We start from the raw sequence: 16491 nt of genomic DNA on the forward strand, positions 1-16491 counted from the left end.
TATGAGCCGTCAGCATAAGAAGGCCTCGATAGGAGAAATATTTCGGTAAAGAACCGAACTATGTCGTACTTTATCCCTTCGTTCTTCCAGAAACGCCTTCTCAGATATGCGCTTTCTCGGCTGGAGATCGTCGATACCGATGCGTTGGACTTGGACAGCCTGGGTATAACATGGGGTCAACGGAGTACCTTTGAATTAAGGGATGTTGGCTTGCGGCTAGAGGTATGTGAACAGCTGTATATTTTGGCAGTATTGCTGGGATGTGGTTGTTATCTTGGATGCCTGTGCACGATGACTGACCCGGGCATGCAATCCTTAGAATCTTGCGAAGACCTTACAGCTCCCACCGGAGTTCGAAATAACCAAAGCCTGTGTTTCGATTGCTCGTGTGACTATACCCGCGGATATCTATGCTAGCAGTATCATTATCGAGAGTGAAGGCATCCACCTTGACCTAAAACACACACCGACTAAGCCAGGTAGCAAAAGACAAGGGCGGAAGGCAAACGATGGCGACAAGGAGTCTGGTCAAGGTGACCATGAGAAAATATTGCCGTCTACCACTGATATTGCACAGTCGTTCTTGGAATCTGAACCGGTCGAAGAAACGGCTGAACTCGAGGCGGCGTTAACATCGCAGTCCTCTCACTATATCAGCCAGTCAGACGTCCTCAGTGATGATGGATCCGAGGAATCTGCTCTTGGGCTACATGATGGAGTTACATTGCCCACTTTCGTTGCTGGCTTCATCAAAGGGGTAGTAGATCGATTACGATTTAACATCAGAGATGTTTCCGTTAGAGTGATCATGGAGGTGCAGCAGGATGCCTTCCAGAAGCCTTCATCTTCCATAAAGATGAAGCCTATGACTGCTATAATGAGACTGGGCGAGGTTTCGATCGATGGCGTTGCACCGCCTGAATCGCAGGATCCTGCCCTCAAGACAGGAAAACGACTGATAGTCTTCTCCCAGCTCCATGCCTTATTGGTCTCCGATGAGACTCTATTCTCAAACTACTCTCGCTTTGCTCCTCCAGGCATGGCATCTCTTATTTCTAGAGCAAGTTTGACAAAACAAGAGTCAATGAAGAGTCAGTCGTCGCAAGCATCGAGCTTTGGGTATGACAATCCCTTGGCTCAATCTGGAGCCCTAAAGTCGTCATCCCTACTTGATGATCCCCTTGAACAGCCGGGACCTCTTGAGCAGTCACGAATTTTAGAAAAATCGGTCTCTTCATCAAATGACGGGAGATTCGACGATGCAGACACTGATGAAGAATATGAGCCGGAATACCGGATCGAACCCCATGCGCAGGCTCCGGGATTGCCTCATATACAGCTGGGAGAAGATGGAATTAATGCTTCTCTGAATGAAGCCCTCGAGTCAAGAATTTCAAATAACTTGATGGACTCAACTTCAGACACCCCTAGACTCACCGTCGATATGGCAGACTCCATAGCGGACCTCCCAGAGCAGCAATCAATACCCGATATTGGCTCTTATGAAGACGGTCTACAGGTTTCTGGCCATAATTCTTCTGCTTTGTCTATGTCAGTGTCCACACAATCATTCCATTCTTGCCAGAGTGATGACGAAGGGGAAGAGAAAGAACCATCAACACCAACTGCTGCTGTGAACCCCAACATTTTCTCAGATGACAACCAGGAGGACAATTTTATCCCACAAGAATCAGGGGCTGCCTCACCAGATCGTCGGTCTTCTACATCAAGCGCAAACGACTCAGAACTCTCGCACCGGGATGAGCTCTCCGAGTCAAAAATATTCACTCACGAAGAAGCTCGCAGTATGTACCAAAGTGCTATGAAGGATGGCGTAGAGTCCAAGTTGATCGGTCACATGCCTGGTGCTTGGAGTGACCATGGCTCAGAAAGCATCATTGAGGAAAAGAAGGTTATCATTGACGATGGCCATGAACACCTCTTTCAGGATAACGAAGACCAATCCGGTGCTACACCTACTGGAAGCACTGTCCTTAGTTCTTCGTCCGTCGGGGACGTTGGTAATAAGGACGTACCTGACATTGGCAGATCATACGCTGAACGATCTCGTCCACGTTTGGTTGATCCAGCTTCCGATGTTGTCAAGAATATCTTAGAAATTGACAAAATTATGGTCTGGTTACCCCCAATGGGCGGAGACCCGCCGCAGGAGCTATCTCCTGAGGCACGGGTTGATCCTATCCAGCGCATGCGCGAGTCAAATTTGGCTCCAGGCCAATCTTCAGTGGCTACCGGTTCTCCAAGAATACGGTTTGCTGATAGGAGTCGCCAGGACTCCGTTTCATCAAGCTCGACCGTGTCTGGGCAGCAGACCGGTGGTGCTGGCCCTGAGGATGACAGTGATATTTTGAAGAATATGCAAAAGGAGGCTGCTGTAGAAATTAGTGTATCCTCCATCCAGATCAGCTTTGATATTGCCTGTGGATGGCTCTTGGTGAAGGTAGGCCAGAATCTTGCTCAGTCGTTGAACTCCACACCTGCGCACGACAAGGCATTGGATTCCGCTACCAATGAAAGACAACTAATTCCTATTATTGTTGATGTCTCGAATTGTTCCTTGAAATTGTTAGAGCATCTTCCTGGTTGCTCTTATTTGCCATGGATATCAAACTCAGCGTCCAACACTCTAACCGACCCCGAAGATGCTTTACTCCAAGTTACTATCACAGGCATCGCATTCAGGTCACTAACTGCACCTCATATCATGAAAACACGCCTCACAGCTAATAAATTCAAGATCAGCCACTTATCTGAAGATCTTCTTTCTTTTGATGAAGGCTTGAAAATGCGGGAATCCACGCGAGACATCTTGTCTAGCTCTAGCGATATTATTATCAGCGCAGTCAAAAATTCTCAAGGTTCTCGGCTTACCATCAATACCCTTCCCTTGCATATGACTGTCAACCTCCAGAGACTGGATGAAACGCTCACTTGGCTAGGAGGCTTAAGCACCATCTTTGAACTTGGTAACTCCATCGCTTCTGCTACAACAGCCACTGGTGGGCCCCAAGAACCTGGCAGTAAGCCGCGCGCGGTTCGATTTGAGCAAACGCCTAATGCCCCTAAAGAGCCGCCTTCTACCGCCGACTCAGCTGCATGGAAGCTGGATTCACGAATCGGCGGGGTTGTCATCCACGTTCTTGGAGAGCAATGTAGAGCGAAGTTGGAAACCTCAGCGGTGAAATTAGTCAAAAGGTCGGAGGGTATTGCAGTTCAAGTTGACAGGGTTAGGGCAACTGGCCCTCATTTTTACCATTATAACATTAACATTCAGAACTGCTCGCCTGCTCTTGTGGCGCTGGATAATGTCCGCTTTGAGTTCCTGTTTACCCCGAAAGAATCAGACCTAGATCGACTATTGACTCTTTTAGCCCCGTCTAAGAGTAAGTACGACGAAGAGGACGATATCATGATTGATACATTGCTTCGACAACGTAGGCAAGGGTCAGTTCTTCGTTTAACTGTTGGGGGATTAACTGCCAACGTTTACTCCCTTTCTGCCTTGCGGCCTTTATCATCACTTGCAGAGGACGCATCGAAACTTGCCAGAGTTGCCAAATACCTCCCCGAAGACGATAGGCCTGGTATGCTTGCCTTAGCACTGGTCAGAGAGCTTGAGGTGAATATTACTGTTGGTGGCAAGGTTGGTAAATTCAGACTTCAGTCACACAATGCAGAAGTTGGGTATGTCAGCTTTCCGTCTTTGATTGCTTCCCGGGTTTCGACCGCAACCGTTTTGCGGAACGAAATGGAGGAGCTCCTCGGACCAGCTGTTCTCCGTAAGCCTGGGGAAAGGAAATCTGAGAGCGAGCTGCCCATGTTTATGGTGAGATATATAGCGGATGAACTAGAGCCCGCTATCAAGCTGAAACTTTTCAATACTCGTGTTGAATACATAGCTGAGTCCATCATGACCCTAATGGATCTTCAAGAGGATGAAGCAACCACAGAGGGCATAGCAACCAACATAGCACAGTCAGTGCTCAACTTTGCCGAGTTACCAGAACAGCCTGCAACTGAACTTGAGACTTCGATGCAGGGCTCAGCTGCTGCAGATACCTCCCCTGGCACTACCTCTCCAATTCGCCTCTCCGTTACTTTGAAAGACTGTCTCATAGGCTTGACTCCTCGAAATTCTCCTGCCAAAGGCTACGTGGTGTTGACAAATGTCGAATTCTTTGGATGCATGCAGCAGGAACTTCGTTCTGAAGCCACTTTGAAAGTAGCCAAAGCGTCAATGATGATAGTGGACAAGGTAGAGTCGGAAGAAGAAACTAGATCGAACGGCCGGCGTAAGAGGTCTACCAGTTTGAGTCCTCAAGTTCAATATCTAGAGGAGAGAGGCTATGTTTCTGTTTGTGAAACTTCATCCGCTCAAATACATGTCAAAATCATGCAGCTGGCATCTGACGGTCAAAAGTCACTCGACGTGGAAGTGAGAGACGACTTACTGATACTTGAGACCTGTGCCGACTCTACTCAATCCCTTATAGCTCTTCTAAGTGGGCTATCACCACCTGCGCCTCCAAGCGAAGCTGTCAAATATAGGACAGAGGTTATGCCAATCAGCAACTTGCTACAATCATTCGCTGCGGAGACCCTGGACGCTTACAATTCGAATAAAAAGAGCGGCAGTGAAAATGACGGTCTAGAAGAGTCTGACGAAATATCGGCTGCTGAGCTAGGGTACATCAGTGACTTCTTCCCATTCCATGCTAGTGTTAAGTCAGGTAAATCAGCCGAAGAAGCTCCGGGTGAAGGATATGAGCTGTTGGCAAATAGTACGCACTCAGTAGCGCATGTCCACCCAGAACATACTGCGCTCAACTTCGATGAAGACCATTTCTCGAAGAATTCTGCGGTTGGAGGCACTGCCCATCGATGGGATGCATCTCGAAACATATACAATCTCTCAAACGAAGTCAACCTGCAAAATAGCCCTTTGAGATTAAGGGTTCGGGATGTCCATCTCATATGGAATTTATATGATGGATACGATTGGTGGCGAACTAGAGATACCATCTCTAAATCGGTGAAGAGCTTGCAAACTCGAGCTGCCGAAAGAAGGGCTAGAGCAACTAATAGACGGTTGTCGCGAGAGATGGAGGAGGAAATGGAGCCTACCATTGACGACTTCTTGTTCAACTCTGTATATATTGAAATACCCTCCAATAAGGATCCTCGGGATCTCACCGGTGACATCAATCGGAATATCGATGGTTTGAGCGAGACTGGAAGCTATGCAACCACCTCAACTATAACTGGTGCATCTACACAGGATGGGGTTTCTAGACGAGAAAAATTACGCCTAGCCCGGAGTCAACACCACAAAATGACAATTGAGCTGAAGGGTGTTTCTGCGGATGTGGTTGTTTTCCCAGCTAATTCTGGAGAGACTCAGAGCTCGATAGACGTTCGAATCCACGATCTGGAAATATTCGATCATATGCCGACTTCTACGTGGAGAAAATTTGCCACATACATGCACGATATGGGCGAGAGAGAGATCGGTACAAGCATGGTCCATGTCGAAGTTCTGAATGTGAAACCAGTAGCGGATCTCGCAGCTTCTGAGATAATATTAAAGGTAAGCGTGAATGCTGTCTATCTGTAAATGCGATTCAAGTATCTAACCTCGATATAGGCAACTGTTCTACCACTGCGCCTTCACGTTGACCATGATGCACTTGACTTTATGGCCCGGTTTTTCGACTTCAAAGACGAGTCAGCAAGCAAATCTGAGACTGCTCCTGGCGATGTGCCGTTTCTACAACGGGTAGAAATCAATCCTATACCGATACGGCTTGACTTCAAACCTAAGAGGCTTGATTATACTGCTCTTCGCTCTGGTAGAACCACAGAGCTGATGAATATTTTTGTTCTTGATGAAGCAGATATGGTCCTTCGCCACGTCATATTATATGGTATTACCGGGTTTGAAAGGCTTGGAAAGATGCTGAATGATATCTGGACACCCGATGTACGCGATAACCAACTCAGCGGCGTTCTATCTGGACTAGCACCTGTCAAGTCACTGGTAACTCTCGGCAGTGGTGTTAGAGACCTTATTTTTATTCCTATTCGGGAATACAAGAAAGACGGTCGAATTGTCAGAGGCATTCAGAAAGGCGCGGCAGCCTTTGCCAAAACCACAACAAGTGAACTTATCAAAATCGGAGCCAAGCTAGCAATTGGGACGCAAAATGTACTTCAAGGAGCAGAGGGCTACATCAACGGCCCTCCTGCCCAGCCTGCGAATCGTGCTCCATCATCTGGGGAGGATCCTGAAGACGATGAGCCCATTGATGTAGGGGCAAAGCAGCAAATATCTCTTTATGCAGACCAGCCTGTTGGTGTTATCCAAGGGTTACGTGGAGCGTATGCAGGACTTGGGCGAGATCTGAGTGTTGCACGAGATGCAATCATTGCTGTACCTGGAGAAATAATGGAGACTGAGAATGTCACTGAAGCAGCACGGGCAGCCCTCAGGAGTGCGCCCACCATTATACTTGGTCCAGCCATTAGTGCAGCTGGTGCAGTTGGGAAGACACTCTTGGGTGCTAGGAATACATTGGATCCGGAGAATAAGAGACGAGCAGATGAGGTATGAGATTTACCCCCTAGTTACTGCTTAAGTTGCAGTTACTAACGGATTACATATAGAAATATCGATCTCTCTGATACGACCTCATGTTTCCTTTTTTTATTTTATTTTTCCTATTCATCGTGCGTTTGGGTATCTATTGGCGCGATGAGAGGCAATCATTTCATTTTTAAACGAGATGTGAATGAAGACTTACGATGGAGCATCAATTTCCTTCATTATTTATCTCATATTTCCTTGTCTATCTTTTCCACTTATATTTTCTTTTCCAGAATGAATCATGCATGATGAAAGTATATGAGGGTGCCCCGGAGTTTTTGAGCCACAATTTGCCTTTATTATGTTTCCGCATATCTAGCATACGGGCTATTGCCAGAGATTGTTTTTTATTCGATGTTTAACTAATATCTTAGCCGTTTTGTTGAAATTATGTGTTTGTCTGTCCTTCGCATCTAGCATTGTATATAAGTGGAAGATTATCATTACCATGAATACACTCTTGAGTGTAAAAGGGTACCCTTGGCAGAGCTCAGATTGATCAGAATCGGACAGCCCGTACTCCGTAGATGTTTTGTACACGCCCAATTTTAGTTGAGACAAAAATATCGATGTTACATTATCATTATATGATCCTCTTCTTTCACATGTAAAAACTGTTGTTGTGGTCTTCAAGTAGCTTATCCAAATAAGCGTTTGGGATAGTTAGTATAACTACGACGCTGCAAACGGGCTGTTTACCTCTACACAGGGGAGCTATGGTTGTTTGTAAGTAGGACGGTTTCAGATGTCAAGGTGGATTCGGCATGCCCGTTAAAATGGGGGCAGTTGAGCGTAAAATAGATCGGTTAAAGGTGCCTCCTAATATGCTCAGCTCTTATAGACGGAAAGCAGATATCGACCTGCAGGGTCAGCCACATTAAGGAGCTATGGGAGTGGGTTAATGCGGCTTATCCCAGGGCGATGCACTGGAGCAACATGTACTTGTGCATATAACAAGAGGTTAGGAGTGACATATTCTCCTCATGGCCCGTACGCTTTAGTTTCTTCACATGTTTTTCCCTTCAGCTCTATTTTCTCATGGAGGGGCTAAGCCTCCCCCACGATGCGGGCTAGGCTGGGAGAAAAGTATCGAAGGCCCTCTTATCCGAGCGTCCGTGACACTAACGGTCCTGCATATAGAGGCTTAACTCGAAGCTCAGCCATTTGCTGCCGTGATGGAACAAGGCACTTTGAGTAGGCTGGCAAGATGTCGAAAAGGCTTTCCGGCTGGAAACCAGCTAAGTGCGAGGAGCCTTGAACTGTATCCTTCCCCAAAACATGGCACGAACGGCTGAGAAGACGATAGTGGCATTTGATACGGAGTACCAGCGACTCATTGGTGCCTCATATGATTGATTGCATGCATTGAGTCTGTGGGAAGGTAAATCGGTCAGCTATGGGGAATCATGATGCATCGAATGCACGGCTATCAAGGTGTGGATTGATTGACGCAAAGAAGGCGGGAGACGAAGCTTGCTGGCCATCGAATCTCGGACTTGTGCGAAGACATGCGTCAAGACCCGGTGTATATGACACTCGCCAGCGTGCTCGGGAGCGGATGATGGGTGTGTGCGAAGGAGGTCGGGAACTGATCATGAGTCGCTGGCTGGTGATGGGAGAGCATGGATATGATCAGGGGCAGGCCATGACAACTGCGGCCATGGCGAGCTTGTGGGACGTCAATCTTGGTTATCCCGCAGCGAAAGCCGCTTCTCCTGGTTCCCCTTGTGTTCCCTTTGTGATCTCTCTGCCGTCTTTTTGCTTTTCTTTGGCTTCTCTTCATCGTCGTCGGTCTTCGAGATGTAGTTAAAGAGACGACCTTGGAAGTAGGCAGGTCATGTGACCGAGATGAAACCTCAAAACTCTCCAGAAAAGACGAAAACAACGACATGGAAGGGAAAAGGGCAGAACAACCGCAAGACGAAGACGACGCAGAAGTCGACGGACAAGGAGGAGGACCCGGGAATGAGACGCCTCTCTTCTCGCGGTGCCGGTGAGGGCCAGCCGGCAGCGAGGATGGTCATGAGACGCCTGCGATCGCAATCTTGACTTCCGCCTCAGCCTCTCGACGCTGCCCATTGCCGGCTCCCCTTGTCCACCCAGAGACGAAAAGCATCATCCAGGCCTGTAAGTGGCTGCGATGCGCAGCGAGGGATTCCTCTTGGTACCAGGCAGATCGATGTTTGGGCCCATGATTGGCTAACAGTCGAGCAGGTTGTTCCCACTCGTTGCTTTTTTCGCTGCGTCTCTGGCTCTCCACTCACATCCTCAAGAGATGCCATCCAGGCCAGGCGAGTTCATACCCAACTTCCGCGCTCCATCCAGCGACTCACAGCTCTCAGACGATGGCTGTCGTACTCCCTGAGGCAAAACGAATAAGGATACCATAACAAATCCCAGAGGCCTGGCTGGTAACTCAAAGCCCACTAGGTGGGTGTCGGTTCTGGGTGGTGTGGTACCTCTCAGGTACGACACGCACAAAAGAAATTTCATCAATAAGAATGATTGATGCTACGTTAAAGGTCTAGGAAACCCCGTCCCATACATCCACTTGAGGATAGCCTCTGCTGTTCCCTTTCTGCAGAGCATCTCTGTTTTGTTTTGGTTTTTTTTTTTTTTTTTTTTTTTTTTTTTTTTTTTTTTTTAAAAATTTTTTTTTTCTCTCTTCTCCCGTGTGAGGGTGTGAAGAATCCCGGGTCTGCAGTAGAGGTTGCAGGGTCATGCTTTTGCGGGATTCGCTAGAAGCTTTAATGTCTTGTCTCTTGCGCTTCTCCTGCTGCTAACCCTGTGTATATCGATGCATTCTTCATCTTTTGCTTCCTTTCATCACTTGCTTTTCATATGAATATATCCCTGCAGTCACTATCGTTTGAACTTCTATGCAATAGTCAGCCGGATTTTTATATCAATCGTTATATTCCACATTTGGATCTAGCTGTTGGGCCATTACTATTGCAAATATATTTTACAAGAAGGGTTCAACTGTGGCTGGCCATTGTCTCCTCCCTCCTTCATTGAATCAGTAATACTTCCTTCTCCTTTCTTTGGCACTTAACCTTTGAACATACAAAACAGCATACATAGTCTGCGGCTCTTCTATTACATTCAATATTTGCTTAACCGAGTTCTATTCATTATCCTCCACCACCGAGTGAGATACCCAGGTTTGACACCTGTTGGCACAAAGGCGAAGCCAATATATCTCGAGCCAAAACCGACCCCAATTTGTGCAGCTCATACCACTGCTCGGCTACCCGGTTACTATAATTCATTTGCTATCTTTGATTTTATTCACAATATCTCTGAAACTTTCCCAGCTGGCTCTCTCGCCTCAACTCCCGGGGACAGCTGATTCATGAAACCATGGCCGGGATCGCCTTGGAGACGAATCAAATTCCCTGGGAGTCACTGCTCCTGATGGATGAACACACTGGTGGTGCTGACCTTCACCCTGCTTTGAGGAGATCTCTTGTTCCGGCTCCTCTCCGTATTGGGTCAGCATCAACGTCTCCATCTCAATATCAGTCTCCCTCGCCTCCGATTAGCCCTGCTCCGACTCTCCTGGTGTCTGTTCAAACCCATCACCACACCCGTTCTATGTCAGGGAAGCTCTCACTGCATGAGTATCGCAGGAAATTATCACATCCTGATGCTCAGGACGGAACAACTACTGTTCCGAGAAGGATGTTGAAAAGGAAGCCAAAGACTACAAACCTGAACAACAGACAAGGGAACACCATCCCCCTTTCACCACCAGCAACCCCCCCAGCATCTGCTTCTCCTTTTGAACCAAGCCGACCAGTGTCTCCTATCCTTGAGCTAGAGCATCTTACCTTTAGTTCTGGATATAACAACGCGTCTAATACTGCTACCAGCTGTGAAGTTTCGCCTATAGATGGGACTTTTCTGGATTTTGAACGCGCAACACCACAGAGTACATTGACACAAAACCATCTAGATAAAGCACCAGCAGAATACAAATCCCAATATAGGACCCTGGTAAGTAAGTCTGATCAGTATTTCTTATATATGGCTATCTAGCTTTATCTCCTGTCTTGATATATTCCTGATTACCCCCAATTTCACTAACAATGACGCGCCAGACAACCATACGCGACTCTATTCGACAGATACCAACAAGATTCACAGCACATACCAAATCAGCTTCTGAATCTGCCCTGCCTAGGACTCTTCGTCATAAGGGTGTATCGTTTGAGATATTGACACCTCGAAGGCATACGGGCTCTTCTCTGTCACCAACTTCGGCTGGGACGGGTAGCCCTAGAAAAACTGAAATGCCAACTCCAATTCCCTTAGACATGGACATCGAAATCCCCAAGGAAGCCAAATCACCGCCCCCAAGGCTTCGCCGGCGCTCTGCTTCCTTGGGCCCCGAAAGGAGGTGTACTCCTCGTGCTTTGTTTGAAGATCTTCCTACCGCTTATTCTTCAATCACTTCGGGGTCGTCTAGCAAAAATAGGCTGGCCAACCCCACGGCATATAGTGATAAGCATTTACCACAGGCTCACGATGAAACCATAGCTCAACATGACCAATTTATGGTCTCTGATGTCGAGCCTTCTTCCTCGCAAGAAATCCATATTGATCATCCAGACTCAGAGATCTCGGAGCCTACCCCAGAACAGCCCACATTAGAAGAGACCAATCCGGCTTCAGAAGCTGTAGATGAAGCTGTGGATGAAGTCGTCCGCCCATCCAATTCTCAAAGAAAGCCCAACAAACTTCTGAAGCGTCGGCTTTACGGCACAAATGACCTCCTTTCCCCTGGATCTCCTCGTCTGCGCCCGATTATCTCCACATTCCTGAATCGACGCCAACCAAACTTGCACGGTGCTCGCGGCCGCATTGAGAAACCAAAGATCATCAACGATATAATCAATAGGAGAACCAACTCGAGGCCAGGTTCAGCTCTTGATGAAGTAGAGGGCCACATTAAAGCAACATCCGCTCTAACGGTTCCGCAACCAAATTGCTCGCATCATCACTTTTCTACTGGTCATCGGGAAGTCACTACTATCCACCCTCTGGAAGCTAGTGATGAAAGCCATGAAATTGTTCCCCAAGACAACCACGATGATTCACCAGCTGTGCGGTCATCCCCGTTCTCTTTCACCGACAGCAAGCGGCTTGAGGAATGGAAATCTTTTATCCTCACAGGTACAGCCGATCAAGTTTCTTCCGAGAACCTTCCTAAGAACATGCAACGAACAAGCATATTTGGTCCCAACTTCTCTCGGCCAATGTCATCTCGTTCTCGACATCGTAAAGCTGATCATCGTGCAGAGTGTCGACCCCAAACATCAGATGCAACTTCTCCTTCCAAAATATGCCATATGGGCCTCCCAAGGCTCTCGACGTCATCTCTGCCTTACCATGGAGATAACCAGGGACAGCAGGGAATTTCCTCTATCCTGCAACGGCCGCCAAATCAAGAATTTTCTCTTTCTCAAACCGAGAGGATGGCTAATGCGGGGTCCTATCATGAGGATTTGGGCCCTGGGGGCAGCCAGAGCTCGTCAAGCAACAGACTTAGCATGAATACTTCATCGTCGATGGCATTGCGGACTCCTCAACGGCCAAAGTCTGCGGCGCCATTTGAGCCTAAAGATAAAAACAAGAGCTACCATCCCTTTTTTCATGCCCACCTTGGAAGTCCACGGCCAAATAAGAAACGAGAGCAAAGCATATCGACATTGGCAAAGCATAAAGGCAAACAGAGTATTGGCTCTGTACTTGATGGTGATAGTGATATTGAGCCAGATGAGGGAGGATCCGAAAAAGATTGGGAGACGGCTACTGAGAGCCAGATGTTTGGATCCAGGTCCCGGATCCCAATACCCAACCTGGAGTCAGGCAGTAGTTTGGCCAATTACTCCAGCGCCGGGACCTTGGCCAACAGAAGCCTGATGGATATATCCTCCCCGTCTCACCAAGGAAGCAGTGAAATGAGATTCCCATTCCGTGATAGATCCCCTAGGTTCCGCCGCCCCAGCTGGTTGCATACCACTCGCCAACGTCGATTCCCTGAAATTAGTGCCCCCAGTTTTCCCCGACACCTTTACTCGATGTCCGAATACCCTAGGGACCCCGAACTGCTGTATAGGACTGTGCCGCCTCTGATGGCATCGACTGCGCAACAGCCTGCTCCGCGAGCGGCTTCGTACTCCCAATATCACCACCCGTCCCCCCTTCGAGACACACACCCGAACCCCTTCCAATCCACTCCCCCATCCCTGAACGAGATTCATCCAAGCGAGCGGCATGCAAAGTCTGGGCGAGATTCGAAGTCTGGCTTTGTGTCTGCGATTCGCAGCAGTAAGTTGACCTTTCGAGATGATAATGACAACAATATGGACATCAACAACGCCCACCCATTCAATTCTGGTCACTATGGCTCTGGTCCCATCAGAAGCTTGCGGCCTTTGCCAGCTCGAGCATCAATGGAAGCATCAGCATGGTGGACAAAACCAGCCTTTAGCAGCATGAAGTCGCAGCACTCCTTTCACTCTGCCCCTTTTTCCTCCACTATCAGAGGTGTGAGGGACGCAACATCCCTTCACAGCCGCAACATCTCTTCCTCTTCCCATTCTCACCCTCAACCTCACCCTTATCCTTCCCATCACCATCAGTATTCAACATCCAACTCAGCAACACATGAAATCACAACAACTGACATCTTTGACAGTAAAAATTCCTTGCCTGTGACTCCCTCGTCTGCATCTCAAACAGCTCGGCCACAGACACCTTCACTTGGACCTCGGGCTTCCTGTACGACTGAGGAAGACATCGAGCTTGAGCCCCTTACGCGTGTCTGCCATCGATCAACACCCGCTCGTTCTCGTGTCAGCTCATTAAGCAGCCTTGTATCCGGCGTCACCTCGACTTCGAGAAATACCCCTGGTTCTCTGTATCTGTCTATCAGAGCTGCCCGCGACAAGGCACGGAACTACCATCACCACCGCCACAACCGCACGTTGACGAACAACTCAACCTCCACCACGGGCGAGCGTCTTCTCTCTGCCCGGCCGGACACACGAGCCTCATCTAGAGGCGAATATCGACGCGACTTCAACTCCAACATGGGCGAGCGCGAGCATCCTGCTGAGCGAGAACGGGTATCCAGTCCCAGATCTATCTTTGCCATGTCACCACCAGCTATGCGCAGCAGCCGTCCTCCAACGCGTAGCCAAAGTGCTAGCACTGCAAGAAAGCTTCGGAGCCCCAAACCAGACGACTTGCTCCGTGAACGCCTAGACCGAATTGAAACGGCTTCGGTTGTGCTCTCAAACCATTCACCATCTCTGCACGAGTCCTGTGTTCGCTCCCCATGGACAACCTGCCAGCCAGCAAAACAATTCACCGTGAATGGAGCATCGTCTTTCTTCGCTACCATCGACGAAGAAACAGGTAGCGTGCCAGACGCGTACTGTTCTACCTATGGCCGCCATGTCTTCCCGGAGCCACCGCGTCTAACACCCCAGCCCCGTCGACAGTACCAGAACCAAAACGTCGATGCTCTAGGCTCAGCAGAACAGGCCGGAGTCCACGGAGGCACCAACTTGAGTGCTCAACGACGTATTGGAAGACAGCTGATCATGATTTTTTCGCTTTTGGTACCCTTTGGATGGTTTGTGGTTGCGTATATTGGGTTTGAGGGCAAGTTGGCTGACGAGCTGATCCGCTGGCGTTCCAACGGAGCCATTACTGAGTTTCACGTCAAGGACAAGTATTGGGCTAGTCAGTTGGCCATTTATTATGGGGTATTTACTCTTATTGCACTGCTTGTGGTGTTGACCATTTGTTTAACCGCCCTTTGAGGGATAGGAGTTGGGATATGATATGTCTTGTTGAGGGACGATGATGTTGGTGCCCCTAAATTTCCATCTCTGGGCTTCTCTCCCATTTTTTTTTTTTTGTTTGTTTATTACCCCTGGATTTGTTTCCCTCTCTATCTTGTCCTTTTCTTGTTTTTTTCTTTTGTCAAATTACATTTCTTTCCTTTTTGACTGTTAGATTTCTGTTTTCTCTGCAAGCAATAGTTGATAATTCAAGATCGGATCTGGAGTTCATATCGGTTACAAAATGGCCTTGTGTAGTTCGACGGAGTCTCTTAAGACTAGGACTCGGGTATCTCCGTCTTCATGCTATGGGGGTTTATGGTGTATAGGAATTAGAGAAGAGAACTGGGTTATTCTATATAAGCACTTTTTTTCTTTTCAGTCTTGCATCCTGTTGGACTCCGCCACCTCCTGTTCAAGAACCGCCGTGACAGCGGCCAGCAGTAGACTCCTCCGCCGAAGACCATACTGCGACTTGCCGAACTTCCTACTCGGGTTGGGTGTTGATGTACCGGTGCTGCTGTGGCCGTGGCCGTGGTGCTGCGACTTCTCGACCTTCCCCTTGCTGCCAGCGCCGGAGAAGCGACTCGAGGTTGCGCACCCGCTGGCCAGAGGGGTGTGGGCATGGTTGTCATTATTAGGGTGTTTTTGCTTCAGCAGCCGTCTTCTCGAAGGTGTGCGGGACGGCGGGAGGGAGCTGGGGTGCTGATCGTCGCTGAGATAGCCCGCGGCTGCATCGCAAGACTCGCCAGGAGCTACTGATGCTGCCGCTGCTGCTGCTGCGTATGAAGATCGACGACAATCCGGGGAACAGTCGACACCACCGTCTAGTAGAAGGGCGAGACGGACAGTGTCGGCGATGGAGGAGGAGGCGCACTGCAGCATCGAGAACTTCTCACGCTGGTACCGCACGTCGCCTGGCCGGTCAGCATCTTCGATATTATTGATATTATTGATGCTATCACCATTATCGACAATGCTTGATCGGCTGTGGGGCATGGAGGGGTAGAATATCTCGGAGGATTTATCTTGATCTTGCAAAGGCAGTTTGCCATGCTCACGATCATGGCCATGGTCGATGACATGGGCGCCTCGGGGACTCGGAGGAGGCGAGGCAGTGGAGTCTAGAAGCGGAGGATAGAACGGCGACGACAACCTGACCAGGTCGTTCTCCGTTGTTGACTGAGCAGGCAGCGCATCCAGCAGGGCGAAGTTCTGATATTGGGCATCGGTCGAGCACCGTGGGGGGGTTATGGGCAGCCACCGCCCGCCGTCGTCGCTGTCGCTGCCGCCGTCGTGGCCGCTGCCGGTTTCGAGCGAGTGAGCATGCAGCTGCTTCGTCAGGGAGCCGATAGAGAACCGCTGGCTGCGCTCTGCCGAGTACTCTGCTGGAATGGACGTGGGAGCAGGGCCGAGGTGCTGCTGCTGGTGGTGATGGTGATGATGGTGATAGTGAGGGAACTGCCTCAACCGGCGGTTGAGACGAGGAAAGTCCCGCGAATTCAACGGCGACGGCAGCCGGGGCGAAGGACACCGCGACGACAGAGGTGAAACCAGGTTGCTGTCGCACTGGAACTGCAGGCTATCGATCTCGGGCTGCACCGCAGGCAGCGCAGGAGCCGGGAACGAGAAGCCCTCAAACATGCTGGTAGCGCTGCTACTGCTACTGCTGCCGGTTTCCAAGTCGATCGACCGATTGTGGTGTCGTATGGCCTTTCTCGTCCTCCTTTTTCGGTGGGTTATATCGTCTTCCTCTGCCTTTCTTATGACTTATCGGATATGGTGGGAGTTCTGTCCGGCGACGGGGAGGGGGTGTATAGATGGTTATATATCAAATCTCCGGCGCATCAGATATGGGAAAAAGACAGCCGGGCGGTGCAAACCAAGCCAGGGCAAAGGAAAAAGCAAGCAGGCCAGAGTTTCTCTAAGCCGAGACCGCGGCCGGCACCAGGGCAAGGTCAAGAAGGG

General features: G+C 49.2%; 4 protein-coding genes across 5 annotated transcripts; 3 read left to right on the forward strand and 1 right to left on the reverse strand.

Moving 5' to 3' along the window:
• Positions 1 to 60: 60 nt before the first annotated feature.
• TERG_01171 (uncharacterized protein) lies at positions 61 to 7187 on the forward strand (the record flags this gene model as incomplete). 2 transcript variants are annotated; one of them, XM_047747719.1, is made up of 4 exons in its annotated part: positions 61 to 222; positions 320 to 5608; positions 5666 to 6625; positions 6685 to 7187. In XM_047747719.1, the coding sequence occupies 4 exons, from the start codon at positions 61 to 63 to the stop codon at positions 6700 to 6702; spliced, it is 6429 nt and encodes a 2142-aa protein (XP_047603683.1). In that variant the 3' UTR covers positions 6703 to 7187. The 2 variants fall into 2 exon arrangements, with proteins under 2 accessions (XP_047603683.1, XP_003239189.1); XM_003239141.2 differs by having other exon boundaries at positions 5666 to 7187.
• Positions 7188 to 8060: 873 nt separating this feature from the next.
• Positions 8061 to 8713, forward strand: TERG_01172 (uncharacterized protein; the record flags this gene model as incomplete). Its single annotated transcript, XM_003239142.1, has 2 exons — positions 8061 to 8382; positions 8499 to 8713. 2 exons carry the CDS (start codon positions 8061 to 8063, stop codon positions 8711 to 8713), a joined length of 537 nt encoding a protein of 178 aa, XP_003239190.1.
• Positions 8714 to 10027: 1314 nt separating this feature from the next.
• Positions 10028 to 14502, forward strand: TERG_01173 (uncharacterized protein; the record flags this gene model as incomplete). The annotated part of the gene is made up of 2 exons (XM_003239143.1): positions 10028 to 10663; positions 10768 to 14502. The coding sequence occupies 2 exons, from the start codon at positions 10028 to 10030 to the stop codon at positions 14500 to 14502; spliced, it is 4371 nt and encodes a 1456-aa protein (XP_003239191.1).
• Positions 14503 to 14901: 399 nt separating this feature from the next.
• Positions 14902 to 16167, reverse strand: TERG_01174 (uncharacterized protein; the record flags this gene model as incomplete). The annotated part of the gene is made up of 1 exon (XM_003239144.1): positions 14902 to 16167. The coding sequence occupies one exon, from the start codon at positions 16165 to 16167 to the stop codon at positions 14902 to 14904; it is 1266 nt and encodes a 421-aa protein (XP_003239192.1).
• Positions 16168 to 16491: the final 324 nt, after the last annotated feature.

Source organism: Trichophyton rubrum, assembly GCF_000151425.1.
Source record: "Trichophyton rubrum CBS 118892 genomic scaffold supercont2.1, whole genome shotgun sequence".
Classification (NCBI taxonomy): Eukaryota; Fungi; Ascomycota; class Eurotiomycetes; order Onygenales; family Arthrodermataceae; genus Trichophyton; species Trichophyton rubrum.